At 36.9% G+C, this 25,609-nt stretch overlaps 1 protein-coding gene and 1 pseudogene across 1 annotated transcript; one reads left to right on the top strand and one right to left on the bottom strand.

The window, feature by feature from the left end:
• The first annotated feature begins 7,757 nt into the window (after positions 1-7,757).
• LOC133801345 (leucine-rich repeat receptor protein kinase HPCA1-like) lies at positions 7,758-14,828 on the top strand. Its single transcript, XM_062239530.1, has 20 exons — positions 7,758-7,891; positions 7,982-8,113; positions 8,529-8,649; positions 8,724-8,795; positions 9,093-9,167; positions 9,267-9,338; positions 9,503-9,664; positions 9,773-9,847; positions 10,217-10,288; positions 10,400-10,471; positions 10,579-10,647; positions 10,790-10,864; positions 10,975-11,046; positions 11,208-11,342; positions 11,505-11,983; positions 12,090-12,242; positions 12,330-12,466; positions 12,718-12,937; positions 13,592-13,827; positions 14,050-14,828. Exons 2-20 carry the CDS (start codon positions 8,032-8,034, stop codon positions 14,506-14,508), a joined length of 2,838 nt encoding a protein of 945 aa, XP_062095514.1. The 5' UTR covers positions 7,758-7,891; positions 7,982-8,031; the 3' UTR covers positions 14,509-14,828.
• Positions 14,829-15,016: 188 nt separating this feature from the next.
• LOC133825491 (uncharacterized) lies at positions 15,017-23,385 on the bottom strand (annotated as a pseudogene).
• Positions 23,386-25,609: the final 2,224 nt, after the last annotated feature.

Genomic DNA, 25,609 nt, shown 5'->3' with positions numbered 1-25,609 from the left:
CTCCTCACCCACCCCACCCTTACTACCCACTCCCCCATCCACCAACTCCTTCTCTGATTCGGCGTGGTATATGGATTCGGGTGCCTCTCACCACTTCACTCCCGACCTTAACTTACTGGAATCAGCAGCTCCTTACACGGGTATTGATCAAATTACTATGGGCAACGGTAAGTCGGCTAGTATCTCTCATGTGGGCTCTGCATATCTTCCCTCATCCCTCTCTTCTTCTCTTAAACTTTGTCGTTTATATTATTCACCCTCACTGTCCAAAAATCTGCTTAGTGTTTCTCAGCTTTGTACGGATAATAATGCATATGTTGAATTTCACCCCACTCATTTTCTTGTGAAACACCAGGTCAATCATCAAATTCTTCTCACAGGTCTTCTTGATCAAGGCATCTACCGAGTCCACTCCTCCACCAAGTCACCTCCCTGGGCCTCTCCCCTTTTACTTTACTCCTCAAAGTCGTCCATTGATCTGTGGCATTCAAGGCTGGGTCACCCTAGTTTAGATGTTATCTCTCATGTTTCTTCTCAATGTAATTTTCATTTTCCACGAAGAGAGTCTCTCTCATTTTGTCAATCTTGTTAATTAGGAAAATCTCATAGGCTGAGTTTTCCTAACTCTGTATCTCAGGCTTCAAAGCCTTTTGAACTAATACATTCCGATATTTGGGGTCCAGCCCCGGTTTCTTCTATTACTGGCGTTAAATATTTTCTGTTGTTCATTGATGATTTCACGCGATTTACCTGGTTTTATTTACTTACTAATAGAGATGAAGCTTTTTCCACATTTCTCACATTTCAAAACTTAGTCTCCACGCAATTTCACTCCACTATTCAAACTGTCCGCACAGATTGGGGCGGTGAATACCGACCTCTGTCCCGTTTCTTCACTAATCATGGAATCAAACACGAAATTTCTTGTCCTCACACCCCTCAACAAAATGGTCGTGTAGAACGCAAAAATTGTCACATAGTTGAAACCGGCCTCACCATGCTTGCTCATGCTCACTTACCCCTCTCATATTGGCCGTATGCCTTTTCCACCGCCACCTACTTAATCAATAGACTTCCTACTCGAGTTCTCCAATACCACAGTCCATATCAACTTCTTTATCAAAAATCTCCTAACTACTCTCTTCTTAGAGTCTTTGGCTGTCAATGTTTCCCTTTTCTTCGCCCCTATAATCACCACAAACTTGAGTTTCGCTCTCATTCGTGCACCTTTCTTGGTTATAGTAGCAAACATAAAGGATACTTGTGTCTCCATCCCATTTCTGGTCGTATATTCATCACTCGTCATGTCATTTTCAATGAGTCCAATTTCCCTTTCTCCTCACTCTCGGCCTCCCATCCTCCTCCTCAACAAGCACACTCTCTTGTCCCTTGTCTACCTTTTTCTCCATCTCCCCACAGCCATGTCCAACCTCCTCTTCCCACCACTAATTTCTCGGCTCCATCATCCCATCAGCCCCACTCCCCCACTCCCGTCCCCTCTCCCAACTCCCCAACACCCGCCCCACTCAGCCCTATTTCCCGTCCTCCTCAACTTCATCTTCTCCTTCCTCGTCCACTGCCCCCTCACCTATTTCCCCACATAATACTCCTATTATGGTTGATATGAATGGTCCACATACGCTTCCCGTTGCCCTTACTAATTTGCATCCTATGATTACTAGAGCTAAATCGGGCATCCATAAGCCCCGTTTATTTTTTAGTGTGGCTGCAGGGACTCCCGTTGAACCATCCAGTTTTCGTGAAGCTAGTACTGACCCTCGCTGGAATGAAGCCATGAGAGCCGAGATCAATGCCTTAAGATCGCAAAATACTTGGGTTCTTGTTCCTCCCCCTGCTGGTGCGCGTATTGTTGGGTGCAAATAGGTCTATCGCATCAAACTTTGTGCTGATGGTTCTGTGGACAGGTACAAAGCACGCCTTGTCGCGAAAGGGTTCCACCAAACGCAAGGAATAGACTACCATGAAACGTTCAGTCCAGTCATTAAGCCGAACTCCATTCGGCTTGTTCTATCCCTTGCTGTCTCATTTAATTGGTCCATCAAGCAACTTGACATTCAGAATGCCTTCCTCCATGGTGATTTGACCGAAACAGTATACATGAAACAACCCCAGGGATTCGTGGATTCCTCTCATCCTCACCACGTTTGTCAGCTGTCTAAGTCTCTTTATGGGTTGAAACAGTCCCCGCGGGCTTGGTTTCTTAAATTGAGCACTGCTCTCCTTGATTGGGGTTTTGCTGCTTCACAAGCTGATGCTTCGCTTTTTATTTACAGAAAGCAAGATGTTGTGGTTGTACTGCTTATATACGTTGATGATATTATCCTCACAGGTTCAAGTGATGCCGTCCTTGCCGGTCTCTTAACATTTCTGGGCATGATAACTCTAGGAATTAGAGTTATTTTACCATATTTTATATGCTAATTGTTGCTTAGTTCTTGAGTTTTTAATTAACTTATTAAGTTTTTATGTAATTTTTAATTTATTAGTCTTACTGTAGTTTTCTAGATTTTTATATGTTTTTATAGATATTTTATTATAATATGTTGTAATTTAATTATTTAAAATTTGTGTTGTTAGATTATAAGTATAAAAAAATGTTATTTTATTGATCTTAGTTTCTAAAGTAGATTAAATTTCAATTAGTATTTTCATGGACTTAATTTGAGTTATTTTACAATTGAAAATATTTAATTCTAATTTAATATTTACTTATTTTGTAATAAATTGTTGCATTTTAATGCTCTTGAAAAGAGAAGAAAAAATGTTAGTTTTGAAGAGAAAAGGAAATAAAAGTGATATTTTTGTAGAAAGTAACAAGAAAATATTTTCTTTACAGGCCCATGCTAGAGCCCAGGCCCACGGTCAGCTTCAGCTCCAAACCAGCTTTCGGGCCTCTGCCCCATTCAGGCCCAATCTGGGCCCGTTCCCTTCCTGCCCAGCTGCCAGCCCAAGCGCCTGGCCCAATTTGTCCCTCACGCCTGGCAAGCCTCCCAGCCATGCAGCCAACGCCAGCTGTCCATTGCATCCAAGCCACTGCCCTCTTCAGCCAAAGCAACCCCACACCCAACCAGCCTCCCTGCAGCAGCCACTTGCCAGCCCAAACCTATGCCACCAACATTTTGAGCCCATAAAAATGTCAATTTGTACTCTTGTCCCCTATATTCAAAAATGCCACTTTTTACCCATTTTCTATACACTTTTTACCCCAAAATCATCATCACTCCTACAATTTACCCCTATTTACCATATTATTATTAATTTAATCAATTTACTTAATTTAAATTGATTATTTTAATAATCTCATTTTGGCTATAAATAAGGGTTTTGAAGACCATTTTGGGGTGCTTAATGTTTTGGTTACCATCTTTTTCTCTCATTTTCTCTCTACCATTCTCTCTTCCATTTGGGTTTTTCAAGAGCATTTTGCAAGTATGTATGTCATTTATTTTGTAATTTCTACTCTAGTTATGTGCTTCTAATCTTTTTTATAATATTATTAAGATCATGATGAAGCAACTTGTAACTAGGTAATATTTATGTTGTATGTTGATTTCCCTTGTAATACAACAAAGTTTATGGATTTTTCTTCTATTTCTTTCATCTTAAATATCTTGTATTTTAGATTGTTAGAACATATTTACACTTTGTTCTTCATTAGTGCATAAACATAATATTCTTTGTGTAAGATGTGTCATTAAATTGTACACATCCATGCTTAGAACAAAAATATTATGTTTTGCCTTATAAATAATGTTCATTGATTTATTTGTTATTTCATTAGATTGATTTACACTAAATGCTTTGAAATTATAATTTTGAAAAGTGAAGAAAAATCATATCTTTTTATAAGAAATTTGTGTTTAAAATTATAAATATTTTTGGAAAAGGATAGTTTAAATTATTTTAACTATCACTAAAACTTGGGAATCAATATACTAATAAATATTATTAAACTTACATTTTGTGGATTCTAGTATCTTAATAATCTTTTCTTTTAACACTTATTGTCAAATCATTATTGGTTCATTTTCATTCTCTTAAATAGCTTTATTTGTCAATCTTTTATTTTATGTTCATAATATTAAAACTCATCAATCTTTGGAACTAGGTTAGAATTTATTACTTTTGATTTAAAATAGTTTCATTTTCGATTTTAGACAACTCCTTTGGGTTCGACATCCTTGCTTACACGATCACTATTCTATATGGACGATTCGTGCGCTTGCGATATATATAATTTTTAAACATACCCGTTTTGGGTCCATCAGGGCACCAAGTTCGCAGTAAAGGATCTTGGGCCTCTCCATTTTTTCCTTGGCATTCAAGTTTCTCGGTCCCGCTCAGGTCTTCACTTGTCACAATCCAAATATATTCGAGACCTCCTCACCAAGACCCAACTTCTGGACTCCAAACCTGTGGCTACACCAATGGCGTTACAATCACTGTCCTTGTACGACGGTGAGTTACTCTCGGACCCTACATCTTTCCGTAGCTTGGTTGGCGCACTGCAGTATTGCACTATGACTCGACCCGATATTTCTTTCGCTGTGAACAAGCTCTGTCAGTTTCTCCATGCTCCAACAAGTGTACACTACCAAGCAGCCAAACGGGTACTTCGGTACCTCAAAGGCACCCCTCATCTCGGTATACTTCTTCAACCCGATCACTCTCATGACCTTCACTGTTTTACGGATGCCGATTGGGCTTCTTGCCCAGATGATCGCAGGAGCACTAGCGCCTACTGTGTGTTCCTCAGTCTCAATCTCATTTCTTGGTCATCCGCCAAACAAAAAGTGGTCTCCCGTTCCAGCACCGAGTCCGAGTACCGTGCCTTAGCTAATGGAGCTTCCGAAATATTTTGGCTTCAATCATTAATGGCTGAGCTTGGTTTTCCTCTACGAGCTCCACCGACTCTTCATTGTGACAATATGAGCATGTTGACCCAAACTCTTAAGTCTCCTTGTTTTGATGATTAACAAATATTTGATTATTATTTGTTACTAATGATTTGTTGATTTTGTAGCAAAAACTAAAGTGAATTAGCACTTCAAAGTCAAAATTATGACCAAGGGCAAAATGGTCATTTTACCAAGTTTTCCGGAAACGACCCGAATTGGACTTCAAGACTCAAGAAACTCAAGATAAAGGTTTAACTTCATTTCTTAGTCTTGTAAAGTGATTGCAAGTATACTTTAAGTCATAAGTATAGAATTTGGCTCACTCATGCACTAAAAAATGGTGATTTTTTAAAATGAGAAATAATTATCCTAAATTCACTTTTAAGAAAATACATCCCGATACGGTCGTAACGCAATTGGAATTTTTGAAATCGGATAAACGAGCTAAAAGTTATAAAGAATTGAAAAATGGGAAAATAGGCTTAAAACTGATTTTGCTCTCTGTTTGCCATCCGGAATTCCGGATGGGCAACCGGAATTCCGGTTGCTTCCAACCGGAATTCCGGTTCCCTCATCCGGACTTCCGGTTCGCGGCAGACAGCTTCGCAAATTAATCCCTAACGGCTATAAACGGCTAGTTTTTTCCCAAACTCTATATAAACTCGTCTTTTACTTCAAATTGGTTGTTGGCTGAGCATTTATTACATATACCAAACCAAATCCATTGATTTCAAAGAGCTTTCAAAGTTTACTCATCCAAACACATATTCACACACTTGAGCCAAAATTTGTATTTATTTCTTCTAAGTGTGCTTGCTAATCACTCTAGGTTTCTCATTGTATTATCATACTTCTAGAGTGATTTTTGCTTGTAATATCAAACACATTCCCATATTGAGATTGAGGTGAGGTTGGCACCGGTTTTGTAAACAACCCGGTTAGAGTGAGATTGGCACTTCAACAATCCGAAAAAGAGGTTGATAGTCCTTGGTGGTGGAAAACTATTGTAAGAGGTTTGGAAATACCTTGGTGAAAAATTCCCGGTTGTAAGGGTTAGTCAAGCCCGCTAACTTGGCTCGATAGTTGAACTCAAAGCTAGGTCCTTAGCTTTGAAGACCAAGGACGTAGGTGGCTTAGTTCTACCGAACCTTGTAAAATTCGAGAGTTTGCGATTTCTTAACCTTCAACTCTTTACATTACAAGTTTAATTATTTGCTATATCTATTTGATTGCCATATTATTTGCTTTTGCTTGATAAATTTGATTTATTGCATAATTTGGCATATTAAGTTTTAAATTTCTGAAATTAGTTTAAATTTCCAATTCACCCCCCCTCTTGGAAACATATCTTGGGTTAACAGAGCACTCTGCACTTAGCATCCAATCCGGTCTTCCACTCTCGCACCAAACACGTTGAAATCGACTATCACTTCGTTCGGGAACGTGTCAAACGTGGTCATCTCCAGCTCTGTTTCACTCCGTCCGATGACCAAGTGGCCGATTGTCTCACCAAACCTCTACTCACTTCACGGTTTCAAGAGTTGAGAACCAAACTCATAGTTCTTCCAAGTACCGTGTGTTTGCGGGGGGTGTTAAACAATAGAATATTTCATTTCCCTTTTACTGTTATCTCTTTGCTATTGGTAAATATTTTCTCTTTCATTGTTGTATTGCCAAGTGGCTCTTTATTTCCTTTCACGTGTAATATATAAAGCTAGTACAGTGTACCATTACTTCTCAAGGAATACAATACACACTTTCTCTGATTCCTTCTGTCATTATTGTTGGTCGCCATGATCGAAGAAATGCAAGAAAAAGTTCTCCAAAATTGAAATGTTTAAAACAAAATTAGAAAAAATTTGAAAGTGAAAAATTGTTGTTTTCAAAATTTTATAAATTTTAATTAAAATTAAAAAAAATAAAAAGTGAAAGCGACTTACCGAACACGTTTTCACCATTTGTTTCCAAAATTTTAATTATTTAATAAAAAACTGTTTATTTACAGGTTACCAAATGTGCCCATTATATAAATTTGGGCTGTTGTAAAAATTAAACATAAAAATAGAAATATTATTTTATTTTTGTTTTTTTATTTTTAAAAAATAAAAATATGTAAATAAAAACATTTCTGGTAATTATTTTTGTTTTCAAAAATAAAAAATAATAAATGCGTTAGGTAATTTTTATTTTTATTTTTTGTTTAACAATATAATAAGTTGATTTGGAGAAAAAAAAATTTAAAACTTTTTAAAAAAAATTTGAAAATAGAAAAATTTTATTTTTAAAATTTAATAAATTTTAATTAAAATTTAAAAAAATAATAAATAAAAATAAAGTTACCAAACATATTTTATATTTAATTGTCAAATTTTTTATTAATTAAATAAAAAACTGTTGTTTCAAGTGTTTCCAAAATTATGTTCTTTTCTTGTCTCTCTTTGTGTATTCTGTAGATGGATAAAAAGCTGTATGTTACCTTGTTTTGCATTGGTAGCTTTCTGAGTATAACAAGAAATGGCAAAAGACCCATTTGTGTTTGTCTGTTGGGAAACCTTCAAAATGCCTTTTTAGGTAGTATATGTTTCATGTGAGTGGGTATATACTCTATCTCTCCCCATAAATATATATATATAGATATATAATTATCATAATGGTGGAGCAAAATCCTAGTAAGAAGAAACAAAAATGACATCTTGGGAACAAAATAGTTTATGAATAAGAAACACCTTCTAAGCAACTTAAAAGTTATCTCTGCCGTCTATGTTTTTCTTTTGGAAGTTTCTACCAGCTCAGGCTTTACCTTGATCAACAACAATAAAAGAAAAAAAAATGAAAAAAGTAGTCCTTTTATTTTTCAAGTTATTTTCTCAAAGTTTGATCTTTTGATACATGGTGGTTGTTTACATGAGTTAACAAGTTCTGCTCAAGTCTTTTGATGCTTAACTAGCTTTGTTTCAAACTTTCATACACAGGTTTGAGTCTTGGTTTCCTTAAAGTTTTCATTTTACTTGCTTGCTCTATTGATAAAAACATCAGTTGAGGATATCTTTGTTTGATGTTAGGCTGTTGCCAAAATTGTGAGGAGTTTCTAAAGCCTCGTCTGTTTTGGACAATGGTTCAAAGAGCTCTGGTGTTTGTGCTGCTTGCTTTGAACCAGTTGTTACATGTAGCAGGAGACACAGACCCTGAAGACTGTAAGTTCTATTCAAATTCAAATATGCATATGAAATACACAGTTTTTTTTTTCATGTAAATTCACTCTATTGTTTTGTATGTATATGTATTACAGACCTGTGGTTTTATTATTCAGCTTTCTTTGCACCTCAAGCTTGTTGGCAACTTGGTGCTTGCACAAATAGTTTCAGTCATGATAAATTTAAAACATTATTCTCTAATCTCTGTATGCTTAATGCTTGAAGAATATTGACTTATTTATTGTGTCTCATGTAGTGGTAATCCGAAATATGATTTCTCAAATCTTATTGAATTAAAAGACAAATTAATCAGTCTTTTCAATATCCTGAACATCTTTTCTGTATTATTATGGAAGGAAATGGTTGTTTTAGTGGTAAATCATATATCTATTTCATAATCATTATCTCTGTACAGACAATGCATTGCTGTCTCTCATGAGAAGTTGGGAGAATTTATCAATGAATTGGGGGGGTCAAGATCCTTGTGGAGAAAATTGGCAAGGAGTTTGGTGTTCTGGCTCACGTGTAACCAAGATGTAAGTTTTGGTATGAATGAAAAGATGTTTGCAATAAATTCTTTGACATTAACAAGATTTTCTTTTGATTTTAGAATACTACCAAGTATGAACCTGGTGGGTACTCTATCTGACAATATCGAGCAACTATCTGAGCTTCGGTCTCTGTAGGTGTTCTGTTTTCAGTCTTTTCTACTTTTAGAGCTCTCAAATGATTGGTAACATTCTTTTTGCTGAATAAAAATAAAATGGTTAATCATTGGTAATGAAACAATTATGCATCACACTAACACGTTTTTATGAATAATTACGAGCCATGCATCTCCTGAAGCATTTCAGTGGGATTTATTATTGGATTGATAGTGCTGAACTTTTTTTTTCAACTTCCAAGATGTTGAGTTTTTACCTTGTTGTATTTGATTGGTTTCTTTGGGAACATTCCTGACTGGTGTTTCTTTGCAAAGGGATCTTTCTTATAACAAGGACCTGGGAGGAATGCTACTGCCATCAATTGGGAATCTAAAAAAATTAGAAACCTTGTAAGAAATTGAATTCAAAACTTGAAACTCAACGTGGGTTGTTTAAAATAAATAAATAAAAGTCATATCTAATTCCTGGACTTCTTACTTTCATAGCAGAGCTCTGATTGATTGCAATTTTTATGGTCCTATTCCAGACTCAATAGGAAATCTACAGCAGCTAACTTTTCTGTAAGGATTTTCACATTGGATTACTTCTAATGTGGTACTGCTTTGAACAATTGCATCCTATTCCTTTGCAATGGCTATATTTCATTTCCTGATTTTGTGATATTTGTTCTATGAAATTCTGAAGTTTCAGCACCTGAAAAAGTTATTGTTGCTTTTGGTTGTAGAGCTTTGAATTCTAATAAGTTCAGTGGATGGATTCCAAACTCAATTGGTTACCTTTCTAACCTTCGTTGGCTAGATCTATCGGAGAACCAGCTCGAAGGATCCATCCCAGTCTCTAATGGAACTACACCTGGTCTTGATAAGCTTGTTGGTGCGAAGCATTTGTATGTGACCTGTTTTTATTTATTTATTGTTAAAATTTTAAGCTTTATAAGTTTTTGCTTACATGGATTTGTGCTGTTTCAAAATCATTGACCATTGACCATGTACAGTCATCTTGGGAACAACAAACTCTCCGGTGGTATTCCCAGTCAGCTTTTCAACTCAAATATGACTCTGCAACATGTGTAAGTCCTTGTATTGCTTTTAATTATTTTTTAACATCCCTACTTCTTTTGATAAAAGTTGTGCGGATTGATTTTCTTACCATATGTGGTAAATAAAATTAGCAAGTGAATTAAATTGCATATTAAATTGTATTATCATAATTCATTGTTACTCTGTTTTCCCCTTTTGATTAATTTATACCTCTAGATTACATAGTTAGGGGTCTAGCTCTTTGAATTGTATATTTGTTGATCTCAGTGATATATTTTACGGATTCCATTGTTAAAAGCAGTGCATGTAATCAAAGAAGCAAAATAATATAAAACAGAATAGCATTGAGTGATCATTGCCAATCTAAGCATTCCGACATTTTTCTTGCCACTTGCCAGGCTTCTGGACAGCAACAAACTAACGGGTGCAATTCCTGAAACTATTGGACTTGTCCAAACTTTGGTGGTGGTGTGAGTATCTACTTGCATTCTCAAGACTTAGTAATTTCAAAATAGATGTTACCTGGTTTCAAGTTTCTGTGGACTTGATTTCGAGTTACTTATGTCCTACTTTGCCAACAGGCGCCTGGATAGAAACATATTACTAGGAGCAGTGCCTTCCAACATCACCAATCTTATAAATGTCACTGACCTGTAAGGAGACCGAACAAATAATCCAACTATGCTTTAGCTTGTTTTAGGAGTAATACTGTTTTTCATGAGAATGCCACTCTAAAGATTTCAGTTGTTGGCTTCTTCAGGCTGTTGTCCAACAATAAACTGTCCGGTTCTGTGCCCAACCTCAGCAGCATGAAATTCCTTACTTATGTGTAAGTACTAAATAATTTAATTAGTCACAGCTAGTACCAGGCCAAGCCGACAATTTGATAGGAGTAATTCCCAAAGAAATGCAATCTGTCACACCCGATCCTAATGAATACACTTTTTTCTTTAATGTTGAAATAATATCAGGGATATGAGCAATAATAGTTTTGATACATCGGCTTTTCCTGAATGGTTATTATCATTACAGTCTTTGACAACAATGTAAGTTCTCTCTCGCTCTCTCTGTGTGTGCAAAACCCGGATTCAATTTTTGAGATTCCTGAAGAAGTTACAGCCTTGGTAGACATTGTATCTGATGATATTCTTGACAGAATAATGGAAGGCACACAACTTCAAGGGCCAGTTCCTGTTTCTCTGTTTAGCCTCCCCAATTTAGAGACTGTGTGAGTTCTCTCCTTAAATCTTAAGATCCCAATTTAGAGAAAGAATGTTGTGATTTTTGAATAAAACAAACTGTGTTTTCTTAAATTTCTGGGGCCAGTGCAAGGACCATAGTGTATATTATTGTATATAAGGTAATTTACCTGACTTGTGGTGGTGACAGGGTACTACGAGAAAACCAGCTTAACGGAGCATTGAATCTGGGAGCCAGGTATAGTAGCCAGCTGAAGCTAGTAGATATGCAGAATAATCAAATTAGTGAGGCACCAAGAGTCATAGAAGGCAACATTACTTTGATGTAGGCCACATTCCTTAAATATTTTAGCTACTTCTAGGAAATTATGGAATTGTGGAACTAACTATATAAAACATCAACATTAGATGAATTCTTTTATTGTTCTAGGCTTGTGGTTAATATTGTATTATTAGCTCATCTGATATTTTATATATTTTTCTACAGACTCACGAATAACCCAGTTTGCCCAGAAACGGGAGAGGCAGACAATTACTGTCTGGTCCCTGATCCTGATACCTCTTATTCAGTGCCACCTGTTAAATGTAAACCAATTCTCTGCAGTTCAGGCCAAGTTTCCAGCCCTCGTTGCAGTTGTGCTTATCCGTACAGGGGAACATTTATCTTTAGAAGTATTTCCTTCTCAGACTTAAGCAATTCAAGCTATCTAATGGCCCTTGAGGAGGGACTCATAAGTACTTTCGAGTCCAATAAAATGCCAGTGGGTACAGTCTCTGTAAGCGATCCCACAATGGATTCATTGGCATATCTTAACGTGACCACAGAAATCTTCCCTTCAGGCGAAGATCGTTTCAATCGAACAGGAATTACTGGTATTGCATTTTTGCTTAGCAACCAGATTTTTAAAGCTCCACAGATGTATGGACCCTATGCTTTTATTGGTGATAACTATGACAACTATGCAGGTACTACTAAAAGATACAAGTTTCCAATTGAACTAAACATATGATAAAATTTTGAATTCAATGCTTGCACCTTGACTCTCTTTCTCTCTGTGCTTTTACCATGAAGTATCTCTTGAACAAAGCAAGTCATCAAGCAGAGGCATTATTACTGGGGCAGCAGTTGCTGGCTTCATCCTTTTGTTATGTTTGGTCCTTGCTGGATTTTATGCTTTCCGTCAAAAGAAAAGAGCAAATAGAGCTATTGGAAATAACCCTTTTGGTAAGATCAGCGTATGCTTTGATTTCAGCAGCTTATAGTAAAAGAGATGGAGCATCATAAGTTAATTATATTGTTACACAAACGCAGCACAATGGGATACAGACAAGGCCCGGGGTGATGTTCCTCAGCTGAAAGGGGCAAAATGGTTCTCGTTCGAAGAGCTTAAGAAATATACCAACAACTTCTCAGAAGTGAATGAGATTGGATCCGGGGGTTACGGAAAGGTTCATTAACTGTCTCTTAATATTTATTAATTAGTTTAAATTTGATCCAATTTATACTAGCCAGTCTGCCAGTTTTGGAGCAGCAGCCAATTGTCCTGAACTTTACATCCCTGCTATCTAAACAAAGTAAAATCACTTTACGTCTTGGCCTCTTCTTTTCTCCCTCTTTATTCGTTGTAAACAAACTAATTTATTTGTTGTTCCTTGTAATAAATATATCCTCAAAAGTTTAATATACCGGCATGTTACAGGTATATAGGGGAAGTCTTCAAATGGGTAAATTGATTGCAATTAAAAGAGCTCAAAAAGAATCTGTGCAGGGTGGACCAGAATTTAGAACTGAGATTGAACTTTTATCAAGGGTACATCACAAGAACCTTGTCAGCCTAGTGGGTTTTTGTTTTGATCAAGGTGAACAACTGCTGGTATATGAGTTTGTACCAAATGGTACTCTGAGGGATGCTCTATCAGGTACATAACTCGGTCACTCACATTCTCCACGAGTATGAGTTCTGTTTCGGCTTTGAGCTTTAGATAACAGAATTGTTTATTAATGATGTGGAGTTGTTCACTTTTCTAGGATTCTTGGCTTTTATCTTTTGGCCAGTAATTTGTTAATCTACATTACCTTCCGTACCTGCAAAACGAGTAAACAATGTTCATAACCTCATGAAAGTAATAAGAATCAAGCTGAAAAAACTGTTACATCTGAGACAATGACACATCATCAAAAGTATAGGAGTTTGTTATTTTTATATGAGCATGCAAATGATTTTTTTTAACTTATGTTGATATTTTTTCCAACATAATATTTCTCTTCTCGGTATTCTGTCCTTCCTAACACTCTCTGCCATTGGCTGCATTTCCTGACTGGGTTCAAATTCAAATTTATATATACTGCACCAGGTTTATATAAGTACAATACAAATCCCAGTAAAAAAAAGAATCATAAAAACACCGTCTCCAGGGTAGTCAACAGCTTTCCCAATTTAACCCTCTCCCTTCTGAACACCAGCCATCCTGGCATAATGTTTATCCTTGAATACCATTTAATTTTCCTTTATTTCCCATGAATGTAAAAGTCTCTCTCTCTCTTTCTCTCCTAACATTTATAGTGCTGTGCAGGAAAGTCAGGAATCAGGTTAGACTGGATAAAGAGACTTGAAATATCCCTGGGTGCAGCAAGAGGCATTGCCTATCTTCATGAGTTTGCAAATCCTCCCATAATACATAGGGACATTAAATCAACCAATATTTTACTGGACAAGCACTTAACAGCTAAAGTTGCTGATTTTGGTCTCTCCAAAATTATGGGTGACTGCGAAAAGAGTCACGTCAGTACTCAAGTTAAAGGGACTGTGGTCAGTTTGATACTCTCTTGTTCTAAAATTCAAATTAAATAACAAAATGTGGTCAATGTAACAGTAATAATGAAAATCATTTGATTTGCATTTATTTTTTTCAATTCTGTTGACCAGTGTATAATTTTTTTTCATGGGAGCGGATTGAAGTGCTATGCCAACACGTATCCACATTTGGCATTGAGAATTGATCATTATATATATTGTTTTGAATTGGTGTAGGGCTATTTGGATCCTGACTATTACATGACCCAACAATTGACTGAGAAGAGTGATGTTTATAGCTTTGGAGTAGTCATGTTAGAAATAATGACAGGAAGAAGACCAATAGAGAAAGGGAAATACATCGTCAGAGAGGTTCGAATGCCTATGGATAAGACTAAAGATTTATATAACCTTCATGAAATTCTAGACCAAGCTATTGCTGACTTTGGAATAGCACTGAAAGGTTTGGAAAAGTTTGTGGACTTGGCATTGAGGTGCGTTGAAGATTCAGGAGCTGAAAGGCCTACAATGGGAGAGGTAGTGAAAGAGATAGAGAACATTATGCAGCTTGCTGGTGTGAACCCTAGAACTGAATCAACAGCAACATCAGAAACTTATGAAGATGCTAGTATGAGGCATCATCCTTACAATCCGGAGTTCTTTCCATATAGTGCTGACTTTCCACATCCAAGGTAGTAGCCTCGGCGAGTATAACTGCAGCCAAGGAATGTTAAACTGGTATCAATTGACTGGTTGAGTGTAGCAGCTACTTTGGATAGAACTGCGCTTTTCTTCTACTTCTCACGGCCTGTATTATATTATGGAACCAAAATATGTAATGGAGTCTTAAAGAAAAGTTTTTAAGTCTTTTGGTGTTATTAGAAAAAAGATTTCTAGAGAAGCACCGTGTGAGAAAGCTTGACAGTATTTATTTCATCTTGTATAATGACGAACAAAAACAGATAGGCCATAACAGTAGTCATTACATCAAATATATGGCCATGTTCCATGGTGTCTCTCTTTTGAATCTTCTTTCCTTTCTTTAGGAACTTCAGCTTGTTTCTCGGTGTCTAACATTCTAGATCTGTCTATCGCATTGCATGCTAAATAACACCAAAACCAATAAAAATTGAGAGCTTCAAGACATAATCATATGTATGTTGTCTCTATCGAGCAAAATGTTGTCTTTAGAAAACTAATAAACTTAGCTCATTGGTTTCTCCAAGAGGGCTGAGAAGTACCACCCATTCTTATCCATTCTGCGGTCAACATTCCATCTCAACTTATTAAACCCGACACGGTGGGATGTAAGTTCCGTTCAGCAGTGACGGAGCCAGAAATTTTTTTCAGAGAGGGCATGAATTAAGTGAAGTTGGCGATAACTTTTAAGATATAAAATTTGATCAATTTTAAGCAATTATTTTTTATTTTTTATTTTTTATTCAGAATAAATAAATATTTTAACTAATAACTAAGACATGAGAATATTAGCTCCCATTAGAGAGTCGGAGACACAAGTTGGAACCTATTCTTTCTATTGTTTTTTGGATAATTTTACTTTAATAAAAATTCAACAAATCGCTACACTAATTCAATAAGCTATATATAACACGAATAAGTTGGAATTATTTTTGTATGCTTTATTGCTCTAAAGTCGAGTACTACTTCTAATGATGATTTAATATTAATAATAATACTTTTGTAGGAAAGAAAAATTGCAGAATTAGTGCTATACGTTGGCCTTTCAAAAGCTTTAGTATTTGGGTGTAGTTCACGTGATACTCTTGTATACATGTATTCATTGTAGTAGAGAAATCAGACTTGTTATATGTTCAACACACCTCATATGTCTCATTTTAGTAGAAGATCTATTATATATACTTTATTTATTTTTTTTTTTTTAAAATCAGTGTAGGCTTGAGCCTACTCTAAGCCAAGAGTGGCTCCGTCACTGCCGTTCAGCTGGTGCAGATGAAATGATCAAGCCAGAAAAGCCCCCCGTGCCGTGTAGATGTCGTAGAATATGAACACTAACATGAAGTCTGGAATCCAGCTACTCAGAACATGCATGGAATGCACAATATCCAGTGTGTTTTAAAAGAAAGGAAACCTATGAGACACACTGACATGGATCAGATTCAGGCCTCTTGAAGCAATGAAGCTGTTGAAAGGGGCATCAAAGTTCATTGAACTGGTGATGATAGTCACATCTCTTTCTCTCATTCTAGCTGCAAATGTACCGCTTCCACCTCCTATATCAAGGCCTATCCGGATTGTCCCTGGTGGTTTTATTCCCAGAACTTGATCAACTCCATAACCTAGTTCTCCATTGTCATGGGAGTGTTTTGTAAAAATGACCTAAATAGAAACTTTTATTAGGAAAATAGCTTTTCAAAAACTTTTATAAGCAAAATCGCCTTTCATTTTAATTAACAAAAAATCTTAATTAAAACTCATTTAACTAACATTAATGTATATTTTTTTGGCTGAATTAGATTGAAAATAAAAAGGAAACCCTAGGAAAGAGACATCGTCATGCACTCTTGAACGTGAGTGGTCTGATTCTCCTTTCTTCATTTATTGTAAATATTAGTACTTTACTTGAATCTCAGTTTTTACAATTGGGTATTCATTATTTCAAGTTATATAACTATATTTAGCATAAATATACATTTTTCTGCTTAAAAAAAATGAAATTCTAGTATAAAAATAGGTTCAACTCGAGGTTGAAGACGACCTGACAATATGCAACCCACGTGGGTCTCACAGAGTCTCTTAGTGCAATTTTCAATAGTGACCAAATTGCACTAAGCAACCATGTGAGACTCATGGGTCGCATAGTACAATTTTCAGTAGTGACCAAATTGCACTAAGCGACCCTATGCGACCCATATGGGTCTCACAGGGTCTCTTAGTGCAATTTTCAACAGTGACCAAATTGCACTAAGCGACCCTATGCGACCCATATGGGTCTCACAGAATCTCTTTTTGCAATTTTCAGCAGTGACCAAATTGCACTAAGCGACCCTATTTGATTCATAGGGTTGCATGGGGTCTCTTAGGGTCATTTTGTATGTTTTAAAATGAACTTGTATGGCTTTAAAGTAATTATAAGCTAATTGATATGTTATTTTTATTTTATACTTGTTAATTTAAATATTTAACTTTATGACAGATATGGATTATGCCTTTATTTGCATGGACTATAATGGTGAGTTGAAGATTGTAGATAAACACATTTGGGAACAGTTTGGTACTGGTTGCAACAAGGGATTTTTGGTTGATAGAAGTATAAAGTTTCATCAGTTAGTGGATAAAGTCTACAAAAACATAGGTGTTGATCGAAATTTGTATGAAATTTAAATTACTCATAAGTTAGTTAGTGAAACATTTAGTAAGATGGCACCAAGTCAGGTTTGTAATGATTCTGATGTTGAGGATCTTATGATATTCTACAAAGATAAAGACGCGATTCCTCTATATGTGCGTAAAAAAGAATAAAGATAAAGGAAAGACAAATCTTGTTAGTGATGGTGATGGTGATGGATTTGTTGGTGATGATGATGAGTTTGTTTGTGATGATAATGATTTTGATAGTGGAAGCTTTTATGATAACTATTTTGGTTGTCATATAATCGAACAAGTTTCAAATGAAGATATAGTGCAGAACAATGGAGACATCATTGGTTCCAATCCAACACCAAATGATATAGTACATGAGGGAGGTGACAATGTACTTGAGGAATGTGATACATTAGTTGAAGAAAATAACAATGTAGCTGAGGGAGGTGACAATGTAGTCGACAGCGGTCAGATCATCCCTTATCGAAATTTTGATATTGGAGAATTTACCAGAGAAGCAAGTCAAAATAGTGGGAGACATGATGGATTTGATTTAAATGTGGGTCGACACTTTGCAAGTAAGGATGAATTGAGTTATTATCTTAGTATCATCGCCATTAATGGGAGATTTGAAATGAGAACAATAAGATCAAACAAGTCATTGAAGGAAGTTCGTTGTATTAGTGAAAATTGCTTATGGCGAGTGCGTGCTACAAAGATGAAAGATTCAGAATTCTTTGTCATTCGACAATACCATGGTCTTCACACTTGCTCATTGATGAACCGAAATGCCAATCATAGACAAGCATCCAGCCGTGTTATTGGTGCTCGTGTACAGGGACACTTTAAGAACAGTAAGGATCCACTCAACCCTAGAAGCCTCGCGGGATTCATGCGTGAGGAAATGAAAGTTCAAGTCAGTTATTGGAAGGATTGAAAGGAAAACAATGGGCTCAAAATTTGATCAGAGGAACAGCAAAAGAAAAATTTTCCTTGCTCCCTTCGTATTGTCATATTTTGAAGTAGGTAAATCCAGGCACAGTTACCCACATTGAACTTGATTCAGAAAATACGTTCAAGTACTTTTTTATGGCTTTGGGAGTGGCTATGAGAGGGTTCACCTACATGAGGAAAGTAATTGGTATAGATGCAACTTGGATCAAAACTAAACATAAGGATGTGTTATTAGTAGCAACTACACAAGATAGTGAATATCATACTTACCCCATTGCATGGGGTTTGGTTGATAGTGAGAATAACGCTTCTTGGACATGGTTCTTAGAGAAGTTGAAGGAGTTGATACCTGATAAGCTCAGACTTGTGTTTTATTTCTGATAGACATCAAAGTACCGAACATGCAGTGTGTCATGTTTATGTTATGGCTTTTCATGGGGCATGCTATTGGCACGTAAAGCAGAATATAAAACATCGTTTCAAAAGCGCTGCTTCGACTAAATTGTACAAGAAAGCTGCAATTGCATACCGTATCGAAGAGTTTAATAAACATTTTGACCATATTCGCAAAATATATCCACGTGTTGCTAAGTATCTTGAGAATGATGTCAAGTTCAAAAAGTGGTCGAGAGCACATTTTGGTGGTAATCAGTATGAAGTTATGACCACTAACACAGTTGAGACTGTGAATAATTTGATGCGAAAGGCAAGAGAGTATCCAATTATTGCCATGATCGATTTGATCATAAGCACCATGGGACAGTGGTTCCTTACTCGTCGTCGAGAAGCATATGCTATGATAACTCCATTGACACCGAAGAGAGAGGAAACCCTAAGAAAAAGATGGGATGAAGTTGGTTCATTGATAGCACTCCAATTAAATGAGAATGAGTACAATGTAATGTGCGAAGAATTCGATGCAATAGTGAATTTGATATTGAGAAGCTTCCATGTATTCATGCCATAGAAGCAGCAGGAAAGTCCCAACCTCAAAATACTGGGGAACTTATATATTCGTTGTGTTCAAAATTCTACACTTCAGAATATTGGTTGTTAGCATATGCTGAAACTATATATCCTGTTCCTCCAAACTCACAGTGGACTAACATTCCTGAAGATGTTACTGCAATAAAAGTGATAGCACCACCTGAAGACATGACTAAAGGGCGACCAAAAATCAACTGCATACCTTCCCAAGGTGAAGTTTCTAAGAGACAATATAATTGTGGGGCATGTGGGCAATCAGGACATAATGCACAGAAGTGTCCAACTCGTCATGCACCATCAGATATTAGAAGCACAACTAATATGTGATTTATTATTATATAGTTTTGTAAACACTATGTTCACAGTTTCTTCTATTAATCTATGTAAACTCTGTTGAGATTTATCTTTCTTTTAATCTATATAATCCAATGCGGCCCTTAGGGTCTCTTAGTGCATTTTGAAGGTCTTTTATATTAGTGGTAAATGCTTCAATGCGACCCTTTGGGTCTCTTAGTGCAATTTTTGGGTCTCTTAGTGCAATTTTAAGGTCTCTTATAAATTAGGTTTAAATGCTTCAATGCGACCCTTAGGTAGTGCAATTTTAGGGTCTCTTATAAATTAGGTGTAAATGCTTCAATGCGACCCTTAGGGTCTCTTAGTGAAATTTGAGGGTCTCTTAGTGCAATTTTAAGGTCTCTTTATAAATTAGGTGTAAATGCTTCAATGCGACCCTCAGGGTCTCTTAGTGCAATTTTAGGGTCTCTTATAAATTAGGTGTAAATGCTTCAATGCGACCCTTAGGGTCTCTTAGTGCAATTTTAGGGTCTCTTAGTGCAATTTTAAGGTCTCTTATAAATTAGGTGTAAATGCTTCAATGCGACCCTTAGGGTCTCTTAGTGCAATTTTAGGGTCTCTTAGTGCAACTTTTGGGTGCAATTTTAAGGTCTCTTATAAATTAGGTGTAAATGCTTCAATGTGACCCTTAGGGTCTCTTAGTGCAATTTTAGGGTCACTTATAAATTAGGTGTAAATGCTTCAATGCGACCCTTAGGGTCTCTTAGTGTAATTTTAGGGTCTCTAAGTGCATTTGTAAGGTCTCTTATAAATTAGGTGTAAATGCTTCAATGCGACCCTTAGAGTCTCTTAGTGCAAAGGTCGCTTAGTGTATTTTAACATCTAAGAAGAAAATTGAACTAAGTGACCTTAAGCGACCCTCTGAGTCGCAAATGTCGCTTATTGTATTTTAACATCAAGAACAAAATTAAACTGGGTGACCCTAAGAGACCCAGAGGGTCGTAAAGGTCGCTTAGTGTATTTAACAACTAAGAGTAAAATTTAACTAAGAGACTTACATGGTCGCTTAGGGTCGCTTATGGTCGCTTAGTGTATTTTAACATAAAGAATAAAATTGAACTAAGCGACCCAAAGCGACCATAAGCGACCTTGAGGGTCGCTTAGTTCAAATTTAGTCTTTATGTTAAAATACACTAAGCGACCATAAGCGACCCTGAGGGTCGCTTAGTTCAATTTTATTCTTTATGTTAAAATACACTAAGCGACCCTAAAAGACCCTTAATTGCACTAGGCCACTCTATGAGTTACATATGGTCTTTTAGTGTAATTTTCAACTCAATATTCATATAATTTTTAGAACAGTGATGAACTCTAACAATGAAAATAAACTTAAAATTATAGAATTTTCGCTTTTTTAAAATTGTACATCAATTTACTCAAAATCAAAATTATTCTAATCCATTAAACTCACAATCTTAATCATTCTAATTCATTAAACTATAATCATAATCTTACTTGTTCATTTGATGACAATTGACAAAATGTGGTTGATTCCTCCATTGTTGCTTCCATTATATTTTCTTCAAAATAAAGAGCATAAGAGAGTAAGGGAATGAGTGAAAGTGAAACTATTGTGGAAATAAGTAAAAGAAAATAAATACCAGCCAAAATCTTGTCGCCGTTGAGGGTGGTCGGAGCTCGTTGCCGGCAAACTTTTCACGGTAGAATGAAGTTGCTGTCTTCAATGGAGAAGAAGAGAGAGAGGTATGTGAAAGAGAAGGGAGGAAGATGATGGACTATTGCCTAGGGTTTTGTTATATGTATTAAGCTTATTTTGTTTACAAATCTTGCCACATCATCAGATTTAAAAAAAAATGTAATAACTATAAAAATTAATTAAAATAAAAAAGCCATTTTGCAAATATCAATATCTGATAAAGCCATTTTGGCAAATTCCTCTTGTCATGGAGCCAGCGGCTCTTCTCCCTACCCTGCAAATCAAAACAGTCTTGGCAGTCATAAACCCTTGATGTGTTCTTCTGCTCAATGAGGCACCCTTAACTCTTGCAAGTGTAAGGATCCCAAATGATGCTGCTATCCTACGGGGTTGACCAGAGGCTATCTGGAAATGGGGTCAACTCCTTGTAACCAGCAGGGTACTTGGGATGGCATTTTCGTCGTGGAAGTGGCTCACACCCCTTAAGCATGAGTCTTTAAGCAAAAACATCATCCATAGGGTACTCCCCTCCAACGTCATATGTCAAGTACTGTGTTAGCTCCTCTTGCAGCCTTAGGCAGCTGCTCCAACTGCAGGGTAGATGTCATCCAATCCGGTGGTAGACAATTTCCCAAGCAGGAGCTTGTGTGGCCTAATAGCTATAGCATAAGCTCATTGTTTCCATTCTGATTCATGAACTCCCATATTTCATCAGTACTTGAAGCCTCATTATTTCTAGCCAACTCAATAAGCAGTGCCTGAACAAGTAAGTTAGTGGAGTTAAGTTTCTCGTTGAGCTCAACAACCATGGACTGACTGGTCGTCACGAGTTGTTCTATTGTGGAATTGAGGTCTTGGGAGAGTGTAAAGTTTAATATAATCGTATATCTGTTCTTTATTCAATCAAAAAGAAAGATATATATACAAAAGGAAATACAATAACTGACCAAAAACTGTTGCATAATTCACGGCAACAGTTTAGGGAATACTTAATAGAATTAATAAGAATAAACCACACATATATTAACGTATTCACACACATAATAATAACGTATAACGTATCACCCCCCTCAAGTTGGAGCATGCAAGTCTAAAATGCCCAACTTGTCTAGAAGAAAATCAAATTGCTTCTTTCCCAAAGCCTTGGTAAAAATATCCGCCAATTGGACTGTTGTCGGCACATAAGTTGGAGCAATGACACCCTCTTGGATAGCATCTCGTATGAAATGATAATCAACCTCAATGTGTTTTGTGCGTTCATGAAATACTGGATTTTGTATATGCAAGGCAGACTAACTGTCACAGAAAAGAGGAATCGCCTTGGGATGATGAACTCCCAAACTTATAAGTAGACCTTTCAACTATTTCAATTCACAAGTAATAGAAGCCATAGAATGATATTCAGCCTCTATAGAAGACCGAGCGACAGTATGTTGCTTCTTAGTTTTCCATGAAATTGGTGAATGCACCAAAAAAACAAACCAACCAGTTAGAGACTGCCTAGTAAGAGGACAAGCAGCCCAATCCGAGTCACACCAACCTGTCAAAGACAACTCACTGTCTGAACGCAATAAAATGCCTTGACCCAGCGATTTCTTTAAGTAGCGAACAACCCGTAAAGCAGCATCCCAGTGTTCCTATCTCGGTTCCTGCATGAATTGCGATAAAACATGAACTGAGTAGGCTAAGTCAGGGCGAGTAACCACCAAATAGATAAGACGTCCAAGAAAATGTCGATAAGGCTCAGGATCTGTAAGAAAAGACCCCGTGGCACGCGCCAGCTGATGATTTTGTTCAATTGGGAAAGAAACTGGCTTCGATCCCAATAAGCCTGCTTTCGAGATGATATCAAGAGCATATTTTCTTTGACATAAGAACAACCCTGAAGAACTTCTAGCCACCTCAAGACCAAGAAAATATTTAAGCACACCAAGGTCCTTCTTATGAAAACATTTACTCAAATAGGCTTTAAAGGCGGTAAGCGCAGCGAAATCATTACCAGATATTATCAAATCATCAACATAGACTAGGACATTAATCTGTACATCCCTTTTAGTGTAAGTAAAGAGGGAATAATCAGAGTAGGATTGAAGAAAACCATACCCCTTCAAAGCTGTCACAAGCTTTGCAAACCAACATCGGGGTGCCTGTCTCAGACCATACAGAGATTTACGCAACAAACAAACCAAATCAGAATCAGTAGCGCCAAAACCTGGAGGGAGCTTCATATACACCTCCTCATCTAAATCGCCGTGAAGGAAGGCATTGTGAACATCCATTTGATGTAACTCCTAATTCTTTGACACTGCAACAGCCAATAAAGCACGAACAGTCACCATTTTCGCAACTGGGGCAAATGTCTCATTGTAATCAATTCCTTCAACTTGATGATTACCAAAAACAACTAATCTGGCCTTTAACCTCTCAACACTACCATCATAATTGTATTTAATTTTGTACACCCATTTACTTCCTAGAGCTTTCTTTCCAGGAGGTAATCTTTCCATAGTCCAAGTGCCATTATCTTCTAAAGCATGAATCTCTTTTTGCATAGCAGTACACCATCCGATATCTTGTGCAGCCTCCTTATAAGACTGTGGCTCAACTCCTGCAGTAATAGCTGCAAGAAAATTTTGGTGTTTCACAGTAAATTGGTCACAACTAACATAGTGTGCTATAGGAAAAGACGTACCCGAGGGAGTGTGATATTGTGGATTAGGTGTAGCGAGAGATGGACTTTTCTTGATCACTGTATGGGTCACATAGTCTCACAATTTTACCGAAGGCACCTTTTCTCTGAACCCGCGGCCCAAATTTTCCCTTTGCGAGTCGTCGGGAGTATTACCCACCCCCTCGACACTCGTGGATGAAGCGGCTGTAGGCGGCATATCCTGAGCATTTTGACTAGACATTGAAGTCGAGGGTTGCATCATAGCTTGACTAGGCGTGTCATTAATTGTTGGCAAGACTAGTGGAGGAGCCACAATGGTGTCCTCGTGCATCGTTCTAGGATCCTCCCTATCATCAAGAAACTCTTCAAAGACCTCTTCATTATAAGTAACAGTATTATCAAGGGTAGGAGTTATGACTTCAATATTCAAATAGGGAAAAACATTCTCATAGAACTTCACATCCCTCGACACAAAGAACTCCTTTTTCTCAAGATCAAATAAATTCCATCCCTTCTTACCAAACGGATAACCCACAAAAACACATTTACGAGTTCGACTAGCAAATTTGTCACCTTTAGCTCGTTGATTATGGGCATAAGCTAAACACCCAACAATTCGCAATTCACGAAAAGAAGGCGCACAACCAAATAACATTTCATATGGATTTTTGTTGAAGAGAACACTAGACGGAGTTCGATGTATGAGGTGGGCAGCGGCCAAAACACATTCTCCCCAAAAGTAGATTGGAAAGCCTCCTTGAAATCTCAATGCAGGAGCGACATTCAAAATATGTTTATGTTTCCTTTCAACTCTTCCATTTTGTTGAGGAGTACCCACACAAGAAGTTTGAAATAAAATTCCATTGGCCACAAAATAATCCTTCATGCAATTAAACTCTGTTCCATTGTCACTACGTACAAGTTTCAACTTTTGAGAAAATTGACGTTCAATCATGGCAATAAAGGACATAAACATCGTAAAAACTTCTCTTTTATCAATTAATAAATAAACCCACACATCACGCGAATAATCATCTACTAAAGTTAAAAAATAACGGGCACCACAAGAAGAAGTTTCATCATACGGACCCCACAAATCACAATCCACAAACTCAAAAATTCGAGTTGATTTATTTGCACTTAAAGGAAAACTATCTCTAGAATGTTTAGCACGATGACAAACTTCACATCCTTTTGTCAAAGAACCCTTAGAATTATTTAAAAAAGGAAGCAACTTCACTATTTTCTCGGAAGGATGACCCATTCGACTATGCCATAGTTCTAAAGACTTCAAACTATCAACCTAAACCGCTTGCACCTTTAATCCCTGTCGTAGGTAGTAAAGTCCATCTCATCATTCACCCGTGCCAATCACCTCCCTCGAAAGTAGGTCCTGTATAACACATACATTAGAATGAAATTGGACAAAACAATTTAGATCATCATTTAGCTGTGAAACCGAAATTAAATTGCATGTTAATTGAGGTACAAAGAGAACATGTTGGAGTATGATTTTGTCTGTTATTTGCACGACACCCTCCTTAGTAGCAACCACCGATTGACCATCGGGAAGACCCACGAGACAAGGCGAAACAACTTTAATATCTAATAAACAAGATTCGTCACCAGTAACATGATGGGAACATCCTGTATCTATTATCCAGGCATCCAGTCCCAACTTACCATGCAGTCGGTGAGAAGAGGGAGATGGGGTTCCAAATGCAGTGGTTAACGTTGCCCACTGTTCGGCAGTAAAGCCCGGTAGGGGTTGCGCAATAGGAGCAATGGTCGAATCCGCAAAAGGTGAACCATGAGTATTGAATGGGTTGGTG

The sequence above is a fragment of the Humulus lupulus genome, chromosome 1 (assembly GCF_963169125.1).
Source record: "Humulus lupulus chromosome 1, drHumLupu1.1, whole genome shotgun sequence".
Taxonomy (NCBI): Eukaryota; Viridiplantae; Streptophyta; class Magnoliopsida; order Rosales; family Cannabaceae; genus Humulus; species Humulus lupulus.
This window is presented reverse-complemented; position numbering and strand designations above follow the sequence as displayed.

Bases quoted from the DNA above. Each gene is read 5' to 3' on its own strand.
- LOC133801345 (XM_062239530.1), top strand. From the start codon at position 8,032: ATGGTTCAAAGAGCTCTGGTGTTTGTGCTGCTTGCTTTGAACCAGTTG. The intron at 11,343-11,504 runs GTAGGCCACATT...ATTTTTCTACAG, and splicing joins GAAGGCAACATTACTTTGAT to ACTCACGAATAACCCAGTTT. The intron at 12,938-13,591 runs GTACATAACTCG...AGTGCTGTGCAG, and splicing joins TCTGAGGGATGCTCTATCAG to GAAAGTCAGGAATCAGGTTA.